We start from the raw sequence: 25,833 nt of genomic DNA, 5'->3' as shown, positions 1-25,833 counted from the left end.
GTGTGATCTCTTTAAGGAACTAATTTTCTGGTATGGACATTTTATATAAGAAAATGGAAAGGTTTTCAAAAAGTTTGACAAGGACAAAACCATAGATGTTGCCTCTGTGGACTTCAGCAAGGCATTTATTAATTAATAACGTTTGGCATTGTAGGCTGCCCTGGAAGGTTGGATTGCATGGAATCCTGGGAGAGCTGGTCAACTGGATAAATTGGCTACATTGAAAGACGTCGAGGGGGATAGTGGAAAGTTGTTTTATGGTCTGGAGGCTTGTGATTAGTGGTGTGCTCCAGGGATTGAGGCTGGGGCCCATTGCTGTTTGTGGTTTCTACTAGTGATTTTGATGAGAATGCACAAGGCATTATTTGTATGTTTGCAGGTGACACAAAAGTGGGTATCATAGAGTGAAGATGGCTCTTAAAACTTACAGCAGATCTTGATCAGCTTGGAAGTGGGTTGAGGAATGGTTAATGGAGTTTAATGCAGACAAGTAAGGTGTTGCTTTTTGGGAAGTCAAACCAGGTCAGGACCTTCGCAGTGAATGACAGGGCCATGGGGAATGTTGTAGAGCAGAGGGATCTAGGAATGCAGGGACATCGCTACCTGAAAGTAACATCGCAGGTAAGTAGGGTATTCAAGAAAGCATTTTGTACATTGGCCCTCTCCAGTCACAGTATGGAGTATAGAAGTTGAAATATTTTGTTATAGTTGTACGGTACAGTGGTGAGGCTGCACTTGGAGTATGTGTTCAGTTTTGGTCACCCTACTACAGTAAGGATGTTATGCTGGAAGGAGGAGAGAGATGATTTACGAGCATGTTGCCAGGATTCCTGGCTGAGCTGTCAGAGCAGGGCAAGAACTTTATTCCTAGGAGCACAGGAGGCTGATGGGTGATCTTACAGAGATGTATACAATCATCAGGGATTAACAGGGTGAATGCACAGTTGTTTACCCAGAATAAAGGAATCAAGAACAAGATTTAAGGTGAGAGGGGGGGGAAGATTTAATATAATCCTGAGGGGCAATATTTTCACAGAGGGTAGTGGGTTTTATGGAACTAGCTGCCAGAGAGATATTTAGGGCAGATACTACAACAACATTTAAGACATTTGAACAGGTACATGCATAGGGAAGGGTTAGAGGAATACAGACCAAATGAAGGCAGGTGGGTTTAGGGTAGTTGGGGCATCTTGGTTGGCATGGACATTTGGTCTGAAGGACCCGTTTCCATGCTGTATGACTCCGACTGTAATATTGATCAAAATGAATAAATCAACTGGCACATGCAAAGGAATTACACAAAGCTAGTCTTTTGGCCCTAATGGCTTGAAAGAGAAGACTGGGTTCTGCGATGAGTCAAAGCCATTGAGCTTTGGATGTTTGTTACTGTGATCGCTGCCCAAGCAACTTGGCAGTGGGTGCATGAAAGAAAAAAGCAGCCAAGGCATTTCTTCCTGATTTTTCTACAGTGGCTGTTAGAATGAATATCTTCCCCCAACCAATTATTGTGAAACTTTTAGGAGGGGAGGGAAAGTAACATTTAAATTGTATAAAATATATCTGTATCCTAGCAAATTATTTTGACTGGTGACTTGAGAGGGTAATGCAATTTTGGAGAGGTTTAGCTGGGTGAACTTTACCATTCATTTCCGCTGTTTTCAGTGGAGAAGAACAATGGTGCATTTGAAATGATTTTGGCAGTTTTGCCAAGATGCCTCTTGTTTTAAAAAAATGTTTCAGCAGTTGGGAAAACTTCAGTCAGTGGCAGTGCTTGTAGAGATACAGACTGACTAAGTTTTAAAGTGCCAAAAATGCATCAATTTTCACACATCTGTGGCAGGTTGAAGCCAGGTTTTGAAATAGTCATGTGGGAAGGAGCTGCTGATGCTGGTTTACACTGAAGATAGACACAAAATGCTGGAATAACTCAGCAGGTCAGGCAGCATCTCTGGAGAGAAGAAATGGGTCCTGTTTCAGGTTGAAACCCTTCTTCAGACTGAGAGTCAGGGGAAAGGGATACAATTATGAAAGTGTAAGGTGTGAAAATGACAAATCAAAGGGGACGAATGTTTAATTAGACACGAGGTGCTTAAGGTTGATTTTTCCCCAAGCATTCCTTCAGATGCTGTGCTTGTGTCCAGAAAAGGTTTCAAGAGATCACTTGAGAATATCTTGAGGATCTCTTTTATATGGGGAAATCCCAGCTTGCTTTTTATAGAAATTGCTTGTTTTTATGTTGTTGCATCTTGTCCATTGGAAGGAGGGGCTGTAAGAATTGTTTGTAATTTAACCTAACTCGTGACTTATTGATGACCACAGCAAACCACTTGGGATACGGATGTATTGTTTATAAGCACAACTAATTTATTAACTAGATTGCATGCAGCACAAAGAAGTGATGCATACAGGAGTGTAGCAGTGGAGCTACATTCTTACAGCTCGAGACCCAGGTTCAATCCTGACTACGGATATTATCCGTATGGAGTTGGCACTTTCTCCATGTGACTGCATGGGTTTTCTCCGAGTGCTCGGTTTCCTCCCACACTACAAAGACGTACAGGTTTGTAGCTTAATTGACTTTGGTAAAATTCTAAATTGTCCGTAGTGTGTAGGGTAGCGATCGTGTATGTGGTGATCGCTGATCGGCGCGGGCCAAAGGGCCTGTTTCCGCGCCATAATCTCTAAAGTAAAATGGTTGCAGGTGTTTCCTCAAAACTCTGGCTTGCCCTCGGACATCAGTGCCAAGACTCCTGTTCCTCCTGCAGCGTCCTGTTCACTGCCTGTGCTGTCTATGCCCTCTATTCTTTGATCCTGCACACCATCTACAAATTTTCAGAGCTGTCTGTAAATTATCCATTCCAAGTTTTGTTTTAGTTATTACAAGCCCCATTCTCCTGCAGATTGAGACATTTCATATCATGATTGTTTGCTTTGTTTTTTTGCAAACTGAACTACCCTTTCAATGGTATTTGTTATAATTGTTCAGAATTTCGTCACATGTTGCTTGCTTCAACAACATGGCCCTTTGAATGTTCAATGCTGGCTTCGTCCTCGCTATCTCTTCTTCAGTATTCTGGCTCTGCTAGTTTCAAGTACCATACTTTGTTAACATGTTCCTCGTAGATTTAACATACTTGTTCTGTCCCAGACCCCTCCTGCTTCAAGCATAAGAGCCTAAATTACTACCCTGACTTTCACATCCTGCAAGTTACAAACATTTATTTCAGTCAGAACATTCTTTGCAATTAGCGATATTTAGAGAAATTAGCGACTTTGCTGTTTGATCTCTATTTTAATTTGGACAATAGTTGTTACACTTGTCTACAATTTTTGCATCCCTGTTTCATTACAATAGAAATACCAAAACAATAAAAGCCACAAAGGACACTTCAAGTAGGCTAAATGTTTAAGAAGGAACTGCAGATGCTGGAAAATCGAAGGTAGACAAAAATGCTGGAGAAACTCAGCGGGTGAGGCAGCATCTATGGAGCGAAGGAAAAAGGCAGCTTTTTGGGTCGAGACCCTTCTTCATACTTAAGAGTCTGAAGAAGGGTCTCTACCTGAAATGTTGCCTATTTCCTTCGCTCCATAGATGCTGCCTCACCCACTGAGTTTCTCCAGCATTTTTGTCTACCTTTAAAGTAGGCTTATGCATTTCGATTATTTTACTATTTGTTTAAGTCGCCTCTCGGAGGGAAATGTTTAGAAGAACAGATTATATTGATGTTGACTTAAAATGCCTGAAACTGGTTGTATTTTCCTCATTGCTGTATTCCACATTCTTGTACCAAATTTGTAATAATTACATTCATGTTGCTGAAGATTTCTAAACTCTTCCTAAATAATTTCTTTCTTTGTTTTGATAGTTATGCCAAGGGAGAACTTAATATTTCATACATCACATCAAGGATAATAGGTATAGTGCATCTACCTTTCATTTCTGTGTTTTTAAATATTTAATCCAGATCAAATTCTTAACATGTATCCTTTTGGAAAATTAGTTCCTTAAAGATTTTCTCAGTGGTAAGTTTTTCGTGATCCAAAAATCTCCAGTTGGATGGAACTTAAAGCTGGTAATGAATATCCAATTACTTCTGAAAGGTTTTTAGGACTTCATGTAATGTCTGGGTGAAGGACCCATATCTGTTTACATAATTATATACTTTAAAAAAAGTCTGGACTGATATGGGTGAGTTCGAAATGATTGTCTTCTGCTCTGTTGCCCAAGTTAGATATAGTCGACTTGATTTTGAGTCCTTGAATGTTCATAACTTGTGCTGGAGGTGGCAGTGGAGAAATATAATAAATCTTTCTGAATTAACTCTGGAGGTCGATGGAATAAAATGAAATTGTGTGGAATTGCACATGTGATCTTCTAGCCTGTGTTCGTTTCTGGTTAATTCAATAGAATCTTCATGAAATTTAGAATTGCATATTTGATGATTGCCCAAAGGCTTTGTGATGCCTTATTAAGTTATGATATGTATCATATCTTATTGGAAGATTCAAATTGCCTGGCCTTCGTCGCTGAAAGTACATCTTCACTGTTAGTCACAGAGTGGTAAAAAGGTGTTTATGGCCGGTGTATTGTATATCGAATTTCAGAGACTAACTGAAGCGACTCAAGAGAACAAAAATGCACATAAAGCAACTATGGCTTCTTGAAACTGGACCCTATAATTGTTTCCCAATGTTGCTTAACTTGATTGGATGAAAACTATGATGGATTTGTGGAATAGTGAAATTAGACGGTTAGAACTACAGATCTTTGCTGAAGTTTTCAGTTTCAAATGTATTGTAGAAAATGGAACCTTAAAATGAAATATGTGAAGGAAAAATGCTGACAGTGAAATATGTTAAGGAGATTAATGTCTATCTGATAGTTTCTGCTCTTTCCTAGTGATATCCTATCCTGCTGAAGGAGTGGAGTTAAGTTTCAAGAATCAAATTGATGATGTGCGATCATTCTTGGATTCAAGGCACCTGGATCATTATACAATTTTCAATTTATCTCAGAAATCATACAGAAGTGCCAAGTTTCACAATAGAGTAAGTGTACATTAATGAACCTCTTGTATGTTGTTGGTTACAAGAACATGTGAGATTATTACTATTTTGTTTGTGTATTTCTAAGTAAGTTATTTAAAATAGATGTTTGACAGATCTTTTGGATTTTTACTAGAATGTTGCCTGGGTTTCAGCAACTAAGTTACAGAGAAAGGTTGAACAAGTTAGGGCTTTATTCTTTGGAGCGCAGAAGGTTAGGGGGGGACTTGATAGAGGTTTTTAAAATGATGAGAGGGATAGACAGAGTTGACGTGGAAAAGCTTTTCCCACTGAGAGTAGGGAAGATTCAAACAAGGGGACATGACATGAGAATTAAGGGACTGAAGTTTAGGGGTAACATGAGGGGGAACTTCTTTACTCAGAGAGTGGTAGCTGTGTGGAATGAGCTTCCAGTGAAGGTGGTGGAGGCAGGTTCGTTTTTATCATTTAAAAATAAATTGGATAGTTATATGGATGGGAAGGGAATGGAGGGTTATGGTCTGAGCGCAGGTATATGGGACTAGGGGAGATTATGTGTTCGGCACGGACTAGAAGGGTCGAGATGGCCTGTTTCCGTGCTGTAATTGTTATATGGTTTATATGGTTTTGCGGTTTAGCATGTGATCTGATCTGTAATAATCTTGCCAATCTGCAATTAACATTTAAATTGTATATTTAATGTATTCTAAGATGCTTCAGAGTTGTAATGAAACAAATTCCTGTATCCTAATATTATTGCATTCCATGAGCTTGATGTAACTATCAGCATCGTACTTCTGATTTAGGGAGCACTCTAATATATTTTAATAAATGTGCAATTTATTTGTCCGTTCTAAATTTTCAATAGCACATTAAAAGTATCAAGCCCAATTCAAGAATATAGAGGACAGTCCAGGCCATTAATTATTTTTTGATCAATTATTTAAACAAGAGTTTGGATTTTACAGCTCGCAAACTGCCACGCTGTTTATACACCCCAATGACAATATTTCAGAGATTTTATTGGTAGTGAAGGATCTTGGTGTATATGTAGAAATATGGTAAAAGAACTAAGCAAATTAAATCATATTTTAATTTATTCAAACTGAAATTCCCATTAGATCATGAAAAGACTTATCAGATCATAATGATATGGTGAATGCTTAACGGCCTTGAAGTAATAGTCTAAAAATAGGAGTTTGCGTTCCACAACTTCAGCCAGTGAATTTACATTGTTAATTGATTTTAGTCCAGGTTTATGTAATTATTAATAATGGTGGCAATGTAATTATCAGATTTGTGAATGACACTAATCAGGTTTTCAATGGTGTCTTGTGAGGCCTTTATCTGCTATGGTGACATGTGCCTCCAGACTAATAGCAATATGTTTGTCATAGTGGTTCCCTGATATTGCCTCCCAAATCCTTGTTTCAAGATAGTTCAGTTGATATGATCTTAAGCAGTGATGCATCTGTGAAAGGAAACATAATAGTTGAAAAGTAAAATAAAATATTTGCTGAAAATGTCATTTACACAGAATTTTTTGCCCCATCTTTGTTAAAGGAGCTGATTCTTAACTTGAGGTTTATTTGCATGAGTGGTTGCACTTCAATCGTTACATTTTATAATAGACATCTGAACCGTGGAAAATTAGATTTTCGATATTCATAATGTTACATCGCTGAATGGTGGTCAAGAATTGAAATCTCTCTGTATCCGTCCTTGGTACTGGCACTCAATTAATATTGAACTGTGCAATAATTTTCCTTTTGAACCTGTAAGTTTAGTGTAAATTCAATGTGTTATATTTAGAAACCCTTATAATGATCTGTAGGATATTGTATTTACAACCTGAATCTTTTGAGCTTTATTGAGCATATTCATCTGAAAAAAGTTCTTTCTGAATTGACATTTTGTCATCTTTTGATAAATTGTCTCAATCGCACACCAACAGCGCTGAGTACTGGTGGTTGCCATCATCTCTGAGGGAGAACTCGGATTAGGACTAGACTCTCTAGCCAGGGGTCCCCACATACTGCAAATAAGTAATTTGTTAAAAAAGATAATTTATACATCCAAGTGGTTCTTGCAGTTGATATGATGCATGCTTGCTCTTTATTGCTTTGTTTGTTATATCCCAACCTTTTCTGTAAAATAGTATTTGATGCTGCACATGGAATTCTCTTTTAAGAATTTTTGCTATTTGCCATCTCTCTGAATAGATATCTGAATGCAGCTGGCCAGCTCGACAAGCCCCCAGTTTACACAACTTGTATGCGGTGTGTAAGAATATACATCACTGGCTGCAGCAAAACCCCAAGAATGTCTGTGCTATTCACTGTGTGGTAAGATGCAAAAAAAAAAACTGAAGGCTATTGAAAATGCTCTTGGGTAAATTTTCCATGTAATTTGAAGGAATGTAGAAAAGGATGTTTTGTGTCGCCTCATTTAACTCTGGGCAACATTAAGTTTGACATTTTTTGGAAAGTCAAGTGGGGAATGTGAAAACCATTCTGGGAATTCTTGTTGTTCACAAAGTCTTCTCTAAGGAAGTCCCAGGGGTCAAGTGTTTCCACTCTAGTTCCATAGGTTCTGAGGTGGCCAGTTAGGTCTTTGCAAGACGTACAGACTCCACCATTGACCGTCGGGCAGATGGGCTGTTTGGAAGGTCTTGTACTCTTGCTATGTCGCTCTTCCAGGGAGATGCTAAATGCATTTCGTTGTCTCTGTACTGTACAATGACAATTAAAATTGAATCTGAATCGGAATCTTGCTATGATTTTTGCTTGACCTGTTTTCTCCCATCAAAGGGCATTGAGGTGCTCATTGCCTTGCTGGATAATATTTTCCTGCTTTAAGTGAACACGAGTTAGGGATTTCTATAAGTTGATGAGTCAAGCTCACTTTGAGTATATCCTTGAAGCTTTTGTGTCAGTTCTAGAAATCTCTTGTTATGATGGATGTTTGGATAGTGTGTATGTTTAATGAATTCGATGCAAGGCATGCAAACCGCATGAGCTATGCATTTGAATTGACTGAGCATAATTAGAGTCTCATTACTCGGGTTATTGGAGCAGGAGAGAATGTTGACATCAGCATAATAGGATAGATGGTTGACACTTGCCTGGCATCACTGGGGAGCATTGGGATTTGCCCATGGATGAACCATTTGCTTCTTCAGATCCAGCACTTGACATTCTGTGCCGTGCACCAGGTGGAATAGTCATGATAAAGTAACATGAATAATCCCTGCAGACTGCAGAAAGGAAGTTGTCAGGCTGGGACTTTGGGGAGAATGAAGAAATCACATTTGGGAAAGCAAAATATTCTACTCCCTGCCACCTCCTGTTGGAACTAATTTGAAAGTTAATTTTCTGCTCAAGATTTTTGTTGGAGTCTTTTGGTTTGTTAAGTTTGTGAAATATATTTTGCATTTCCATACTCTTTGTTTTTAACGTTCTAGGATGGCTGTCCTGCCTCTGCCATTTTAGTTTGCGGAATGTTCTGTTTCTGCCATCTGTTCTCTTGCCCAGTTCCAGCCATTCAGTTACTGAATACAAAACGACCAGAGCCTGTACTTTGGCCTTCACACAGGCGGTAAGTAACTTTAGAAATCGCCTGCCATAGGTCACCTCTTCATTGGTATTGCAATATCTCCAAGTCATAATTTTCATCCCGCAGCATGCTCTTTGCACCATAACTATTAAATAAACATTTCAATCCCACTGCATCTACTTTTTGATATTAGTGGAGAATTTGACGAGGTGGTGAGAAGATGTGACTCCACTTACAGTATATCCACAGCCTCAGTCTCTCTCAACCCCATTCTTCTGCCTTCTCCCCGTAACCTTTCACACCCTTCCTAATCAAGAACCTATCAATCTCTGCTTTAAGAATACCCAATGATTTGGCCTCCACACCCGTCTGTGGCAGTGATTTCCATAGATTCGGCATCCTCTGGCTATAGAAATTCCTCATCTCCATTCTGAAGGTATGTCCATCAACAATGGGCACAGTGCCATCAGAATAAATGATCTTTCCCGGCTCTTTGAAAAAGCATTTTGCAAAGTTCTATTCTACTTATTCTCAAATTAACATCATCATCATTGTTGAAAACATCAACAGGCACGGTGCCTTACAATCCTATGTACGACAGTGATCGCAACTTCTACTGAAATGTGGCTCGCTAGGAGCCCATCCGCCCTTTGACAGGTCGTGTTTTTGGTGCTGCTGGGGATCCACAGCCCCCTTCTCATGTGGCAAACCAGATGGGGGAGACTGTTTAGTCGCCGACTATCCGACCATAACAAATTAACAGTATGTAAAAATTAGTAAAGTAACTATGTTTTACTTGGCCCTCTCAGCATCTCCTTCATTTCCTTTCTGTTACAATCTCTGCTAGTAAAAGCTTCCAGTAAGGACTAAAGTAGTTTGAGGAATTGCCTTCCTTTTGCGTTTTAACGATCTAATTGAAGTAGATTTTGAAGCTGATGTATTTTCTCCATCTAAGCATTGCCAGATTGCAACGTTGCTGCCGTTTTCATTTCAGGTACATTGGATATATCTGTGAAATGGTTTCTGATAAACCTACGCTCCCACACTGCAAACCCCTCATCATTAAAACCGTCACCGTGAGCCCGGTCCCTTGCTTCAACAAGCAGAGAAATGGCTGCCGACCTTTCTTTGAGGTTTTTATTGGTGAAACAAAGATTTTTTCAACTGCACAAGAATATGATAAAATGAGGTATGATTTTAAGACTTTAAAGTATTTTGTTGTAGATTTCCATGAAAGCATGGCCATCCAATTTTGTGCATTTGGTCAATGAGCATCATGATTTCTTGTATCTATTTAACTACATGGGCATTAGAACTTGTTTGGAGTTTTATTTTACTTATTATTATTATTAAATGCACAGTCACTATATAGCTTTAATCCATAGCAAAAAATTCATTGACTGAAATAGCAGACAAGATGAATGTAACATGATCTTAAGGGCCTGTCCACTTGCGTGTCCTTGGCACGCAAATTACGCGACCTCGTGGTCGCGTTGAGCCGTGACGGTCCCATGAAGGTCGCGCGCGATTTCATGCGCACGCACGTACGTCTGGAGTGCGTGACGTCGTCTGTAGATGGACACAAAGCTGGAGTAACTCAGCGGGACTGGCAGCATCTCTGGAGGGAAGGAATGGGTAACAGTTCGGGTCCGGACCCTTCTTCAGTTCGAAAAGCAGGGTCTTGACCTGAAACGTCACCTATTGCATCTTCAATTTTCTTGGCCCCGCTCTGGGAGTAGAAGTGGGGGCGGATCTGGACCGCAATGGCCGTGAGCCCCAGGCTGAGTTCGGCGATCGTTTGCCTGCTTCTGCTCCTGTTGGAGGTGAGATATTGCGTCGCGCCAGGTTCTTGGGCCTGTCCCACTTTGGCTATCAGTTCCGTGACAGGCCGTTGGCGCGCGAAGATTTCGATCGCCACAAAAATTTCGGAGCACTGCGCGATGTCGCTCACAACTACATACCCCTCCGCGCTTTTCAGTGGGACCGGCCCCGCGTGGCCACACGCTGCCCGTGCGCCTCAACGTGACCACGAGGTTGCGTAATTTGCGTGCCAAGGACGGGAAAGTGGGACAGGCGCTTTGCCATCACGGAGTTCACGATCCCTGTCACGGGTTGTCTTTGTGAGTTCCGACAACCCGACAGGGAGTTTCGACCGCCCAGACTGTGGGAGAATAAAGAGGATGGAGATTGGACTTTATTGCCTTCCATCACAGTGAGGAACATGGGGAATCTGTTGTAGTAGATGTTTATGTTAACTTTTATGTAGTCGTGTGTCTTGTTGCTTTTTTTAGTATGGCTGTATGGTAATTCGAATTTCACTGTACCTTAATTGGTACATGTGACAATAAACTGACCTTGAATCCATGAAGTCGAATATAATATAAAAACCATCTTTCATAGAATAGGTGATATGCAAAATTGGTTGAAGTAATCTAAATTCTGAGCTTTGCCTTGAGGCTATAACGTTAATGCGATGCAAAATTGCTGTATATATGTTCAGCTTCATTGTGATAATATTGGAATTATTCAGGCAGTGCGCCTGAAATTGTACAGCATGGAAATGGGCCCTTTGGCCCAACTCTTCCATGCTGATCAGTATGCCCCATCTAAACTAGTCACAAATGCTTGCGTTTGGCCCATATACCTGTCATTCTTTCCTATCCATGTCCCTGTCCATATGTCAATTTTATCTAATACATATCCAAATTTTAATATTAGATGATCCGTTTTATGCAGCAGTCAACAGTCATGTACAACGATAGAGGATAGTATTTAAGAAGGAACTGCAGATGCTGGAAAATCGAAGGTAGACAAAAGTGTTGGAGAAATTCAGCGGGTGCAGCAGCATCGATGGAGCGAAGGAAATGGGCAACATTTCCGGCCCAATCCCTTCTTCAGTCTGAAGACTGAAGAAGAGTCTGATGAAGGGTTTCGGCCCGAAACGTTGCCTATTTCCTTCGCTCCATAGATGCTGCTGCACCCGCTTAGTTTTTCCAGCACTTTTGTCTACTGTAGAGGATAGTATTACTCTCCATGTATTAAGATACTGACTCTGTTGGAAATAAGTATTCTTGCGACCATGTCATTTGCATGATGTCATAAATGCTAAATTCAATAGTACCTCACCCTGCAAGAATGTTAAAGGCTTTCTAGAGCAAAATAATAAACAATTTAAAAATGTCTTAAATCCTAAAGGGAACATCGAATCCAGGAGGGAAAAGTCTTTGCTTCTTTGGGGGTTAGTGCCCATGGAGATGTTGTTGTAGCTGCCTCTCATATGCGGTCAACAATTGGCGGAAGACTTCAAGCAAAGGTTAGTCGTTTTTTTATAAATAAGGTTGGCTTGGCTTTGGCGATGGTGCAGAGGAAATTCACCTGAATTGTAGTGTATTAGCAATAAAGTGAGATTGGATAAACTTGGATTGTTTTCTCTAGAGCATTGGAGGCTGAGTAGTGACTTTATTGAAGTGCATGAGATTATGAAAGGCACAGATGGGACAAATCATGCTTTTGCACTGCCAGGGGAGGTGGTGGAAGCAGATATGATAGTAATAGAGGCTTTTAGACAGGCTCATGAAAAGGCAGGGAATAGGGGATGTGGACCATGTCCAGGCAGGCGGGATTAGTTTGTATTGGGATCATGGTCAGTGCAGACATGGTGGGCTGGAATGCATGTTATGGCACTTTGTGGTTCTATGTTCTGAATGTTTTTTCCTTTTATCTATTAACACATGCTATTGTTTTCATATTCAGGCTTTCAAGGTTGTAGTTCTAGATTCAAACAGAATATTTTCGTAAAATTTTGTGGCATCACAATCTTGAACTGAACAGTACAATCCATATAATCACTAGTCAGAAAGTTATGTTATATGTATGGTCTATAATGCAATGTTGCTTTCATTGTAAATTTCTAGCATTTGTTATTAGAATCTAATTTTTTTTTGCCTTTTTCCTTTCTCAATTTAGCTAACAAACACCCAGATATTTCAAATTCAAGTTCACACTGGATTCATTGCTCCTGGAACCACAATATTAAAGTTTGCAAAGTGAGTAAGAGCCTAGCTATTCTGTTTTTAATCCAACAAAAATATATTTCTGGATATTTTTACTCTAATAGGCAATTTGCCCCAAGAACAAAATCTATCAAATGTTAATGACTTTTTATTAATATTCAAAATTAATTATTGCCTCATCACGTCTGTCATCACTGCCCCCCCCCCCCCCCCCCCCCCCCCCCCCCCCCCCCCCCCCCCCCCCCCCCCCCCCCCCCCCCCCACCCCCCCCCAATTTAATTTCTGCAGTTTAAATAGAAACATTCTTTCCAGTATTTACCAGTCACGTTACAGCTTGGCTCCCTTCCAGCCTTTCCATCAAAGCCCTAATCGTTCCAATATTTGCTACAAACTGTGTACATTAGTACTTGAAAATGAACTTGCAGAATTAAACACGCACATTTTAGGTCGAATTAAGAAGACAATATATTCGGGGAAACGGCTCATCGGCCGAGCAAGTCTGCATCAACGATCAATCACCCATTTGCACTAAATCCCACGGTAACTTTACGATAGCTTTCTGCTGAATGTTTTAAGAGATATTTATTGGTAAACCTTAATTTGGCTACTACAGAGGACCATGAGAAAGTATAAATATTAGCTTTTCTTTTTAAATGACAATACATGAGCTGGGTCAGCATCTGAAAAGGGCAAGTATGGTTTAGATTGAAATATTTTGTTAGTAACGTAACAGATCTGGTCCTCAGTATATTGCAGACCCCCTGGTTCAACAAGGCTTTTGGTTAGTGAACACTCTGATGGTCTTGGAAGGAACACATTACTTTGAAGGAACACACTCCTCCACAAATTTATTTGAAGTTTCTAACCACTGGGGGGCATTTATTCAAGACTGTTACCAAATCCTTGCACATCACACAGCCTGTGTCCAAGCAATTGCAAAGTTACTCCATTGCTTCCCTCCTCCCTCCCTGTATAATCCTCTTTGCCAGAACTGTGATCTTCAGTCTATATGTAGGAGGAGCCATCACAGCCAAGTATTTGATTTATTTTTTAAGGTAGGTTATCATATTGATTAAATCTGGGCAATGATTCTGCCTGCCATTCAGACGCCACTTTTCAAATGCCTCCCACACTCTGATAATCATTCCCTTCATCTTCCCTCTAATATTTCAGCCAATGTTTTTAAAAAATCTATGTCAATTGGTTTTTGACCCTGTGACGAGGTCTTTCCTATTTATCTTGGTCCTCATAATTTTGAACTCGATTAATTCCACCCACAGATGCCTTTGTTTCAAATAAAACAACCTTCTCTTGACCAGTATTTCTCAATAGCTACAGTTTTTCAATCCTAACATCATCTTCACAAATCTGTGCAAGGCATTCAGATTTCTGCTGCTGCAATCTAATGACTGAGACTTGCTCTGACCCAGCTTGTGTTGGATATGGTTCTAGGCAAATCTTGCTGCTCTTACATTTTATGTTATGGATAATGAACCAAAATATCCCTTGATCGGTTCTGCCATCTTTGATTTTGGACATACACATATAATGTCCCCTTATCACTTTACGTTCCCTCAATATGTTCCCATTTATTTCATATGTGTTGTTGAAAGTCCCCAAATGCATTGACTCATTCTCTAGACTGAATTCTGCATGCTAATTTTCTGATCAACTGACCACACTTTCTGGGGCAGCAGAGGCACAGCCACCTTGTAACTCCTGTGACCCAGGTTCAGTCCTGATCATGCTCACTGTATGGAATTTGCATGTTTTCTCTGACCTGGCTCTGTGGTTATAGGATGAAGGCAGGAGAATAAGGTTGAGGGGGAAAGATAGATCAGCCATGATTGAATGGTGGAGGAGACTTGATGGGTTAAATGGCCTAATTCTCCTCCTATCAGTTATGAACATGGCTGGGTAGGGTTTTTTTCCCCCAGGGACTCTGGCTTCTTTCTGCGTTCCAAATATGCGTGGATTGTTGGGTTAATTGGCCACTAACCTGCTCCTGGACTAGGTGGGTGGGTAAAATTGATGAGCATGTGAGAGACTAGATTACAAGGAATTAATTGCAGACGTGGGATTGATGGTGTTTCTCTGAGACCCAGAGTAGACTTGATAAGATGAATGGGCTCGTATATAATAGGGAAATATGATATTATTCTGTTCTGAAAATTTTCTCTTGTTGTCAAGCATGTCAATTTTTGTATTTGCCAAATTTCTCATATTCCTCACATTTTGGGCAAAATCACTAACATGAGAGAAAGCAAATTTGAAGAGAGAGGGAGCCATGTAGTGTCCCACTGGTAATAGACTTCATCTTTTCACATCAACATTTGTAAACCATTACCTTTTTAATTCTGAGCTAATCTAAAATCCAGGATCCTTTAAATCCTCTGGACTATTAATTTGTTGATCAGGCTGCCATAAGCCTGGTGAAATTCATGTAATCTACATGAAACATTCTACCCTCACTGGATTCCTTGGAGAACAGGAGGATGAGGAATGATCTTATAGAGGTATGTAAAATTGTGAGAGATATAGCTCAAGTTGATACAGAGTCTCTAGTCCAGAGAAAGTGAATCGAGGACCAGAGGTTAATGGTGAAGGGGAAAATATTTAATTGGAATCTGAGGGGTAACATTTTCACACAAAGGGTGGAGTGTGTTTGGAACAAGCTGCCAAAGGAGATAGCTGAGGCAGGGACAATCCCAACGTTTAAGAAACAGTTACACAGGTACATGTATAGGCCAGGTTTGGATGGATATGGGTCGAATGTGGGCAGGTGGGACAAGTGTAGCTGAGACTTTGGCCGTAGTAGGCAAGTTGGGCCGAAGGGCCTGTTTCCACGCCGTATCACTCCATGACCTCAAAATTCAGTCACATTACTCCAGAATAACCTTCAACAAATTTGTTTTGAATGCCCGTGATTCATCTGACTTTTCTAATGGTAATTTGTGGTACATTAGATTGGATGCCAGTAATTTTATCCATCACCTGAAATTGAACTAACTGATCTGCAATGACCTGTTTATCCCTTCCTTTTGAACAATAGTATAATGTTAAATCTCCAATCTTCTGCCACCAACCGTGTAACCAAAGAAGTCTATAAAAATATATATATATTGTCAGGACATCCAGTTGCTTTATTTATTTTTTTAAAAGCCCACAATGCTTTAGTAATTCAGCAGGTCATGATGCTGCCTGATCAACTGAGTTACTTCAACACTTTTTTTTACTTTGTAAACTTACATCTGCAGTTGTCATCAGTTCTTTCCTTGGTTCTTTCACTAGTCTGGGATATTGCATCCAATCCTGGTGATTTATCCATTTTCAAAGGTGGGAAACACCTCGGCACTTTTTGTTTAATAAATTGCGATACTTCCATTCATTTAAAAAAAAAGTCAAAGTATCAAGTCAAAGTATCCTTTATTGTCATTCAGATCTTTCGGTCTGAACGAAATTTTGTTGCCTTGCAGTCATACATATAATAAAATAACAAAACACACAATAAACACAAATTTAACATCCACCACAGTGAGTTCACCAGACACCTCACTGTGATGGAAGGCAAAAGTCTTAAAGTCTTTGTCTCTTCCCTCCTTGTTCTCACTCTGCGCTGAGGCGATCCAGGCTTCCGATGTGACCCCGCCGGGTGATGGTAAGTAAGTCCCGCGGCTCAACCGTGCTCCGCGAACGGGCCGGTTCAAACTCTGCGCGGCCCGAGGCGGTCGAAGCTGCCGAAGTTGTTGTTGCGGGAGCTCCGGAAAAACAGGTCACCAACCTGTGACCTGCGAGCTCCTGACGATGTCGTCCACTGGCCCGCGGCCGAACCTCCAAAGTCGGGTCGCCACTGCCTCAGCCCTGAGTCGGGCCGCCGCCACCTTAGCCCCGAGGTCGGCCAGCCGCGTGCTGGTAAGTCCTGGCTGGTTCTGCCTCCGGAGCCTCGAGGTCGGTCCCAGTTGGAGGCCGCCAGCTCCGTCATTAGGCCTCAGCGCAGACGGAGACGGGGGATACAACAAGAAAAGTCGCACCCCCCCAGAAGGAAGAGACTAAAACAAGTTTCTCCCCCCCCCCCACACATACACAAACTAATAACTCAAATTAACTAACTAACCCAGGACAAGAAAACAACAAAAAAAGAAAGAACAGACGGACTGCGGGCGAGCTGCAGCTGCTAAGGCAGCACCGCCACTTCCGGAACCCGTCAATTTTGCCTTAAAAGATCTTGCCTTAACTCCAATATTAGCATCATCATCCCCTCAAAATATATTTCTTCACAAATGCAGAGATAGATTACGCATTTAATTGCTCTTTTAAACATGTTTTGGTTCATTTCATCAGAAACATTATTGGACCGTTAAAACTTGAATCACTATGCCATTCTGTACTGGAGCATGAATATACATCATTTACACTAACTTTTTTTTTCTATTGTGTTTTTAACAGTATAAATTCATTTGTTTCTGTTTTGCCTGAAGCCAAACAACATTAAAAACTGATTCAACAGTTGAACTGTTTCCTTTTGGGCTTTTATGCATCTGAGCTGTATTTGTAGTTAAACAGCTAAAATAAGGAGTGGAGGAAGTAAATGCATAGTCTGGTTCTGAAGGACTATGCAACTTATTGACATCTAACTATCTCAGAACAGATTTGCTAAGAATTGGACTAATCAAAAACGGGTAATAACCATCTGTTAATATAACTTTTTTTGTCTTGCCTTTAGATCCGAGTTGGATGCATGTGATTCTCCAGAAAAATATCCCCCATTGTTTCATGTAATATTGGAGGTGGAGGTGGAATCCACTGATAAAAGATTTGACTTGACCCCACCCTGGGAAGAAAGGAACACCAAAGATCTTGTACCCAATATCCTCTTTTCAAGCCATCAGGAACATCAAGAAACCTTAGCAGCAGGTATTACTATAATTCTGTCTAAGATGGTACACAAAATTGATATTGCCCTAACTTGTTCATAGCCATGAGTGTAACACTTGGCTTTGGTACAGTCCTTTCATCTCTTCTTGTCTGATCAACTAATGATGAGGGTAATGTAGATCGAGGTAAAAATATATATATTAAAAGGAGCAAATATTCCGTGGAACACTTATCTTTGTTACTAGGAATAGATGTGGTATGACTCGTAGAAATGTGGTATGTCAGTTGGAGTTTGGTATTGGATATGAGTAATGTTTTCCTTCTGTGTGTTAACTGGGGATAGAAGCAACTAACCATGATATTCCAGTTAGCTTGTGTACGGTCATTAATTTTTAAATCTGGCCTTATTAGTGGCATACTTGAGCTACCTTTTTAGATTTAAACTGATAATGACTGCAGTTTACAGAAAGTGGGGGTGGGGGGAAGAACGAGAGAGAGAGTAGGGTGCCGACCATTTTCACATATGAGAAGCTTGGATTTCTTGATTGCATTAATTTAAATTTTAAACACCTGTAGATCGAAGGAAGGTGGCCCTGGAGATTTTGTGTATGGCTCTGATCAAAATGGAGTTCAACAATATTCGTCCAAGAAAAAGAAACAAAGAATTGATCCATGCAACAACACTTATGATCCCTGGGCACCCAATACACTTAAATTATTTTAAAAATTGGTCTGTTGTGTAATGTACTAGGACTGCACACTGCAAGATCCAACAGACAATATTATAATGAACAGGTTTATTATTCATTATGATATTAGTTGAGCTGCTATGTTGGACAGGGCACAGTAAAGTATGGCATGTCCAACCACAATATTCCTTCATTACTTGACGGGAGTGACTGGTTAATTTTATGTTTGTATCGTGGAATGGCATTGGAATATCTATTGAATTCGGCACAATGGTGCTAACTATGGGGAAAATATAGGTAGTATAGGTTGCGCGCTGATTTTCCAGCAACTGATGGTCTGCCCACCCCAATAACCTGGCCCAAATTACCACCAATAGTCAATAAAAGTGCTTTATTTGTCGCATATGCAACTGCACAGTGAACTTTTTGCATTTTTGGCGCCATTATTCAAAGTCCGGTCTGGCCATCTTTGTGTCCTGGGGGCACCTCGTGCAGCCGACCTTTGAGGCTTTTGTGTCATGCGTGTTCTTTCGGGTTGTGCCTCTCCGTCGCAAAGGAGTTATTTGTCAAAATCCAGAGCTATTGGGGGAATGATTCCTCTGTTTTGTGCGATTTTTGCATATATTAGCTGTGACTTATAAGCGTGACCTTAAGTGCCAGTCAAGGTAACAAGTGTAGGCACAAGTGTGTGTGTATATATATATATATGTGTATATGTATATATATATATATATATATATATATATGTATATGTGTATATATATATATATATATATATATATATATATTTTGTTACAGCTTGACGACGGTGTTTCCGTGCGGAAAATGTGTGTTGTTAGTTCATCAACTGTTTATGATATAAAGAAGCAAAAAGACAAAGTAATAAGATTCCAAGCAGCAAGTGAGCGTTAGAAAGAGTATGAAAGATGGTAAGAGTAGCTGACGAGCCCCTGATTCTCGAGCAAGTGTACAATGCAGATGAGACTGCATTATATTGGCGATGCACACAGCAAAGGACATTAGCAGCGGAGGATGAAGAAGGGCCCACGGGATTCAAACAATCTAAGGATAGAGTTACTATTCTAGGGACAGGGACACACAATTGTAAGCCACTGGTGATGGGGGAAGGGAAAGGAAGGACAGTAAATGCCTTAAAAGGCATTAAAATTTACCCTGTAATATACAGCATAAATAAAATGGTGGAATGAACACCGTAGACTGGATTCAAAAGTTGTTTGTGCCTGAAGCCTAGTACTCTGCACATCTGTAGTCCTTCCAGAAGATTGCAACATTTTTCTTCTTCTGGACAACTGTTCACCTCGCCCCAAAGCTGATCGCCAATGCAAGAGAAATGTTCATACAGCGTACTTAACCCCAAACTACATCCCTTATCCAACCCCAAGACCAAGGAATACTACACTCTTTGAATGCTAGTCATCGCTCACTTTTCATGAAACGCATAATAGATGTGGTAAATGCTGGCAAGCCTGTAGAAACTTTCATTAAAGAGTTTAACAAGAAAGACGTACTTTGTTTCGTCACTGGTGTCTGGAAGAACATACAATAACATATGCTGGTATAAATTGTGGCCTGCCTTGATGTTTCACCTGATGGAAGCATCGAGTTCACAGGGCTTAACGTGTTTAAAGAGAAAGAAGATGTTCTTGAGTTGCTTGTGTAAGCAAGACCGACTATGGACAAGTTGATTGAATTATTCAGTGGATTAATTAAAGCAATGTACCTTCATGACGGAACAATAGCTGATAACTCTCCACTTGTTGGAGGGTTACACAGGGAAAGATCAAACCACATAAAACAATTTACCTTGGATAAAATGTTTAAAGACAGCCAAGCAAATTGTGTCAGAGCCATAAACCTTCAACTTTTGATTATCAATACAACACCGGTGAAATTCTAAGTGTTGCCACTTTGGAAGCACTGCTATTGCACTGTTTACTGTTCAAATATAGTGCCCTCTATAATGTTTGGGACAAAGACCCATCATTTATTTATTTGCCTCTGTACTCCACAATTTGAAATTTGTAATAGAAAAAAAATCACATGTGGTTAAAGTGCACATTGTCAGATTTTAATAAAGGCCATTTTTATAGATTTTGGTTTCACCATGTAGAAATTACAGCAGTGTTTATACATAGTCCCCACATGTCAGGGCACCATAATGTTTGGGACACAGCAATGTCATGTAAATGAAAGTAGTCATGTTTAGTATTTTGTTGCATATCCTTTGCATGTAATGACTGCGCTTGAAGTCTGCGATTCATGGACATCAGCAGTTGTTGGGTGTCTTCTCTGGTGATGCTCTGCCAAGCCTGTATTACAGCCATATTTAGCTTATGCTTGCTTTGGGGGCTAGTCCTCTTCAGTTTTCTCTTCAGCATATAAAAGGCATGCTCAATTGGGTTCAGATGGGGTGAGTGACTTGGTCTCTCAAGAATTTACCTTTTTTTTTAGCTTTGAAAAACTCCTTTGTTGCTTCAGCAGTATGTGATCATTATCTTGCTGTAGAATGAACAGCCGACCAATGTGTTTTGAGGCATTTGTTTGAACTTGAGCAGATAGGATGTGTCTATATACTTCAGAATTCATTATGCTACTACCATCAGCAGTTGTATCATTAATGAAGATAAGTGAGCCAGTACCTTCATCAGCCATACATGCCCAGGTCATAACACACCCACCACCGTGTTTCACAGATGAGGTGGTATGCTTTGGATCTTGGGCAGTTGCTTCACTCCTCCATACTTTGCTCTTGCCATCACTCTGATATAAGTTGATCTTTGTCTCATCTGTCCACAAGACCTTTTCCAAAATAGTTTTATTCTTGTTTCTCAGTCTCATAATGGCTTCTTTGACTTTCATTGGCACAACTATGTTGATAAATAGCAATAAAAGTTTCCAAAGGTGATGGAAAGACTGGAGGAAAGACTAGGTGCTGAGAGCTCTCTTGGACCTGCATTAAGGAGGCAATTAAATGCACCTGAGCAATTACAAACACCAGTGAAGCCATGTGTCCCAAACATTATGGTGCCCTGAAATGGGGGGACTATGTATAAACACAGCTGTAATTTCTACATGGTGAAACCAAAATGTATAAAAATTACCTTTATTAAAATCTGACAATGTGCACTTTAAACACATGTGATTTTTTTTCTATTACAAATCTCAAATTGTGGAGTACAGAAGCAAATAAATAAATGACGGGTCTTTGTACCAAACATTATGAAGGGCACTGTACATCACCCTTGCTTACACTTGTGCTAATGTTTCTCATCATTCATATTCAATTTACATTTTATGTTTGTTTTTATTTAAGTTTCCGGCACTTCATGGTGCTTTGGCGACACTGGAGGGGTGTGTTTAGCAGGCCAGGGGTGCATTGTCATTTCATCATCATCCGACCTATGTTGCTCTGTGAAAAGAGATAAACCACAAAGGAACTGAGGGTGCTGGAAAATTGGTGTTCAACCTGTAGGTGGAATTGTGATTGGATTGGATGAGAGAATCCAGAGGTAGATTTCAAAGCAGAAAATTGCACACTTTCTATTTAGCAGGTTTGAGGTTTAAAAAGCAAAATTATACAAAGGAATCATGGGAGACCCCTTCCACCCCTGCAACGGACTGTTCCAGCTGCTACGGTCAGGCAAACGCCTCCGTTGCCATGCGGTGAGAACGGAGAGGTTGAGAAGGAGTTTCTTCCCAGAGGCAATTCGACTAACTCTACAGAACGTTTTTCCTTCCATTATTTATTATGTAAAAGAATATGTGTGTTATGCTTGTGTTTATAATTTGTTTGGTTGTTTTGTTGTTTGTCTTTTGCACAAAAGTCCGCGAGCATTGCCACTTTCATTTCACTGCACATCTCGTATGTGTATGTGACAAATAAACTTGACTTGACTTGACTATTTTGTAGAAATTTTGAAGTATTATTGAAACACTATTTTCTTTGGTAGATAATAGAAAAGCAGTTGAAAGGATACTACATGTTCCAGGCATTTCAAATAATATGTTATTCACTGTTAGTTATGGTGATCCAACAATTTTGTTGATGTTAAGGCTTCCTGAAGCTATTTGTAGGTCTTGAATCATTGAGTCTGCAGTGACATACTAACTTTTATTGTCACAGGTAAATCTATGGGGGATTTGGAAACTGCATCAGATAATGTAAAGAGCACGGGGCAAAGTAAGTTTTTTTTTCTTTTTTTTTTTCTCTCTCTCATCACTGGGCCATCAAGGAATCTATGAATTGTTTAATTCTATAACAGATGCATTGCCCCACTTCACACAACAGATTTGTATTCGTTACATTTTAACTATGAAGGAAAATTGAATGTTGTGTAAAATGGATGGCTGCTTTAATATAAATATTTTCATATATTCTAGGAGCAGAATTGTGTCACAGTCCATCAAGTCAATCATGGCTGATCTTTCTTTCCTTCTCCGCCCCATTCTCCTGCCTTCTCCGCATAACCCCTGACCCTTGCTAATCAAATTTTTATTGCATTGTTAAAAGTTAACATTGCTTTCTGTCCTGTCAAAATTTTATATGATGTGAAAACTAATTCAATTGGGGATCAAATCAAAGATTTTATTGTTCATATCAAAGAAAGGATATTTCACTGCTTTAAGAACATTTCCTACTTGTTTAGTTTATTGTCACATGTACCGAGATACAGTGAAATGTTTTTTGTTCCGTGCTATCCAGTCAGCGGAAAGACTTTACATGATTACCATCAATCTGTCCACAGTGTACAGATACAGAATAAAGTTTAGTGCAAGGTAAAATCCGATTAAAGATTGGCCAAGGGTTTCCAATGGTCAGTGTCTCCAACTGTGGTTCACACCAGATGCATGTTGCAAGAACGCATTTTAAAACATTCTCAAACCTGCTAAGTACAAAACCAAAATCACTTTGCCATATAATTTTATCCCAAGGCTATACACTGGCAAATCTTGCTCTTTCCAATTTCTTAATTAAATGTGAAGATTATTTGTAAAATAGCTCGTATCTTTCCAGTGACTTGCTTGCTTATGTAGAAGTACCATGAAACTAATCAATTTTGTTATTTCTTAGAAACAAAAAGTGATAAGAATGGTGCTAATCCACCGTCAGAAGACAGAACAGCTCTTGTGAATGAAGACAGTGAGCCATCTGATGATGAACTTCTGTCCCTCTCTAGCCAACACAGTACTGCTAGCATGGAAAAACAGCAGAGGACACAGAAATGTTGCCAAACACAGGCATCTTCTCAGTCCACAGCTCCTGACAGTGTGGATCTTTTGGGCTTGAATGGAAATGCTACAGGCCAGGCATTACCGCCTGCCGCTCAAGCCAGATCTATAACAACTAACTCTGACTTGCTAAATGACTTGTTTGGCAGCACCTCCTCTATTCCATCGGCACATGGGAGCAGTGGTGCTCCAGGATCAGCACATTCTACCCCTCGAAGATCTGCAGGCTCTCCCTCTCTATCACCGTCACCAAGGATTTGTGAAGGTATTAATTGAAGCTGTGGGATGGTTTTGCAGAATCTTGCATTTTTGCAAACTGAATTATTTAGTGCTCACTTTCAATATTAAAGTAAGATTTAAAATGTGTTTCAGACATGTTCGGGTATAAAAAATCTGTCCACATCAAAATTTAATTTACCTACATACACCGATTGAGAAATTATTTGGTCATTTTGATATGCAGAATATTAAAATTGAAACCTCAATCTAGGTCCATCTTGCAAAGAAGTGGTGTTTGATGCGAGTTCTGTCTAGCCAAGGGAATTGATTTCAGCTGGAGCAGCAGCTGAGGTCTTGGCTGAGATCAGCTCTTCCGAAATGGCATTGGATATGGAAAATAAATCGGCAGGATTTTTGTTTCTGATCACTGATGCCTTTTTTTTGTTTTTGTTACTAAGTGCATATAAAGGTGTCACTGATAGGAGTGGTAATCTACCTCTGCTCACAATGTGAACAGTGCAGGGAAACCAATGGAGAGGAACTTTGCGATAGGATTTACTCTTATGTGGAAGAGTGTGACGTAATTGGAAATGGTCAGCATGACGTTGTCCATGTCAGGGCACTCCTTACTAACTTGATTTGACCATTTTAAAGAAGTGCCAAAGATGACTTTGGGTAGGGCAGTGGATGTTGCCTACACGGATTTTAGTAAGGCATTTGATAGTGTCTCCTGGTAGGTTGATGTAAAAGATTAAGATGCATAGCATGGTGACTTGGTCGTTTGGATTTAGAACTTGCTTATCCGTAGAAGTTGGAGGGTAATAGAGGAAGGGTATTATTCTGGCTGGAGGTCTGTGACCAGGATCCGTGCTGGGGCAAATTGCATATAATTTGTGATATATGTAAATGACCTAGATGTATATGGGGCTACGTTGGCTAGCAAAGTATACACCAGGATATAGACATTTGTCGATATGGATGGCGAAATGGCAGATGGAGTTTAACAAGAGGATGTATGAGGTGCTCTATTTGCGAGGTTAAATATAAAGGAAAAATATAGAATTAATAGCGAGATCCTTAACAGCATTGATGAACTTCTGAATTCTCTGGGGTGGAACCCTCTCCAAGACAGACGTGAAGCTCACCGTTTGACCTGTTTTTACAAAATGTTAAATGGTCAGCTCGACATAGATTACAAGACCTATACCAAACCCAAACCAATTAGGAGCAGACGAGGGTATTCGATCCAATTTGTGATCCCAGCTACAAAGACAGATGTGTACAGCAATTTGTTCTTCCCCTGCACAATTAAAGCATGGAATAATCTTCACCCTACTATAGTTACCCAACCAGATGCAACTAAATTTAAAGTAGCTCATTCGTCCCAATAACTGCCTTAAGCCCTCCCTTCACCACCTCCAGTTTAAATTCCATTTGGAATAATTTGGAGGACCAAGAAACCAAGAACCAAGTACAGAATGATTTTGGGATCCAAGTCCATAGTTCCATGAGCATGGATGGAGTGGGAAAGAAGGTGCATGGTATTCTTCCCGTTGTCAATTAAATATTAAATATGAGTCCGGAAGTCATTTGCAGCATTATTACACTTTGGTTAGCAGCATTTGGAGTATTGTGTGCATTTATGGTTGCCCCATTGCAGGAAGAATGTGGAGGCTTTGGAGTAGATGCAGGAGAGGTTATAGAGGCTGCCTAGATTAGAGGGTACAGGTGCACAACCTTTTATCCGGTGTTCCAGAAACCGAAAAGCTCCGAAAACCGGCCATTTTTTCCAGATGTCGTCTGCGCACCAAAGCTCGCGTTTGGCGCCAAACTTGACCCAAAACGACCCATGGTCAACCCAGGTCTGTACTACTGTAGCGGCTGCCTCCTCCCTGGAGACCGGGAGACGCTTAAACATCTGTAAATCATTGCTTAAATGTTAGTCAGTTAGTTTGGAGGGCTTTTATGTGAAGGGGGGTGAAGGGGTAAACTTTAATTCTTAGTCCCCTACCTGGTCGGAGAGGCGGGGAGCGGTCAATGCCTTACCGGGTCGCTGTGCAGTAAGCTCCGCAGCGCTGTGGCCGGTGGGGCCGCGGGCGGCGCCGGTTGTAGCTCCGACCCCGGCAACTCTACCCCTGGCTGCGAGGCGCTCCAAATCCAGTGCGGCCCGCGGCCGGACGCCCCAGCTCCGCGAATGTCGGGAGTCG

At 40.4% G+C, this 25,833-nt stretch overlaps 1 protein-coding gene across 3 annotated transcripts in view; it reads left to right on the top strand.

The window, feature by feature from the left end:
• dnajc6 (DnaJ (Hsp40) homolog, subfamily C, member 6) overlaps window positions 1-25,833 on the top strand; it is a 93,187-nt gene that overhangs the window by 32,777 nt on the left and 34,577 nt on the right. For all 3 annotated transcript variants that reach the window (XM_055642067.1, XM_055642066.1, XM_055642064.1), the window contains 10 exons: window positions 3,867-3,916; window positions 4,901-5,049; window positions 7,248-7,370; window positions 8,489-8,622; window positions 9,575-9,769; window positions 11,776-11,893; window positions 12,547-12,626; window positions 17,317-17,507; window positions 22,302-22,358; window positions 23,250-23,672. In XM_055642067.1, coding sequence (XP_055498042.1) covers window positions 3,867-3,916; window positions 4,901-5,049; window positions 7,248-7,370; window positions 8,489-8,622; window positions 9,575-9,769; window positions 11,776-11,893; window positions 12,547-12,626; window positions 17,317-17,507; window positions 22,302-22,358; window positions 23,250-23,672 — 1,520 coding nt within the window. The remainder of the gene's footprint in view (window positions 1-3,866; window positions 3,917-4,900; window positions 5,050-7,247; window positions 7,371-8,488; window positions 8,623-9,574; window positions 9,770-11,775; window positions 11,894-12,546; window positions 12,627-17,316; window positions 17,508-22,301; window positions 22,359-23,249; window positions 23,673-25,833) is intronic.

This window comes from Leucoraja erinacea, chromosome 10 (genome assembly GCF_028641065.1).
Source record: "Leucoraja erinacea ecotype New England chromosome 10, Leri_hhj_1, whole genome shotgun sequence".
Lineage (NCBI taxonomy): Eukaryota > Metazoa > Chordata > Chondrichthyes > Rajiformes > Rajidae > Leucoraja > Leucoraja erinaceus.
Note: the sequence above shows the minus strand (reverse complement) of the source record. Positions and strands in the feature narration are given on the sequence as shown.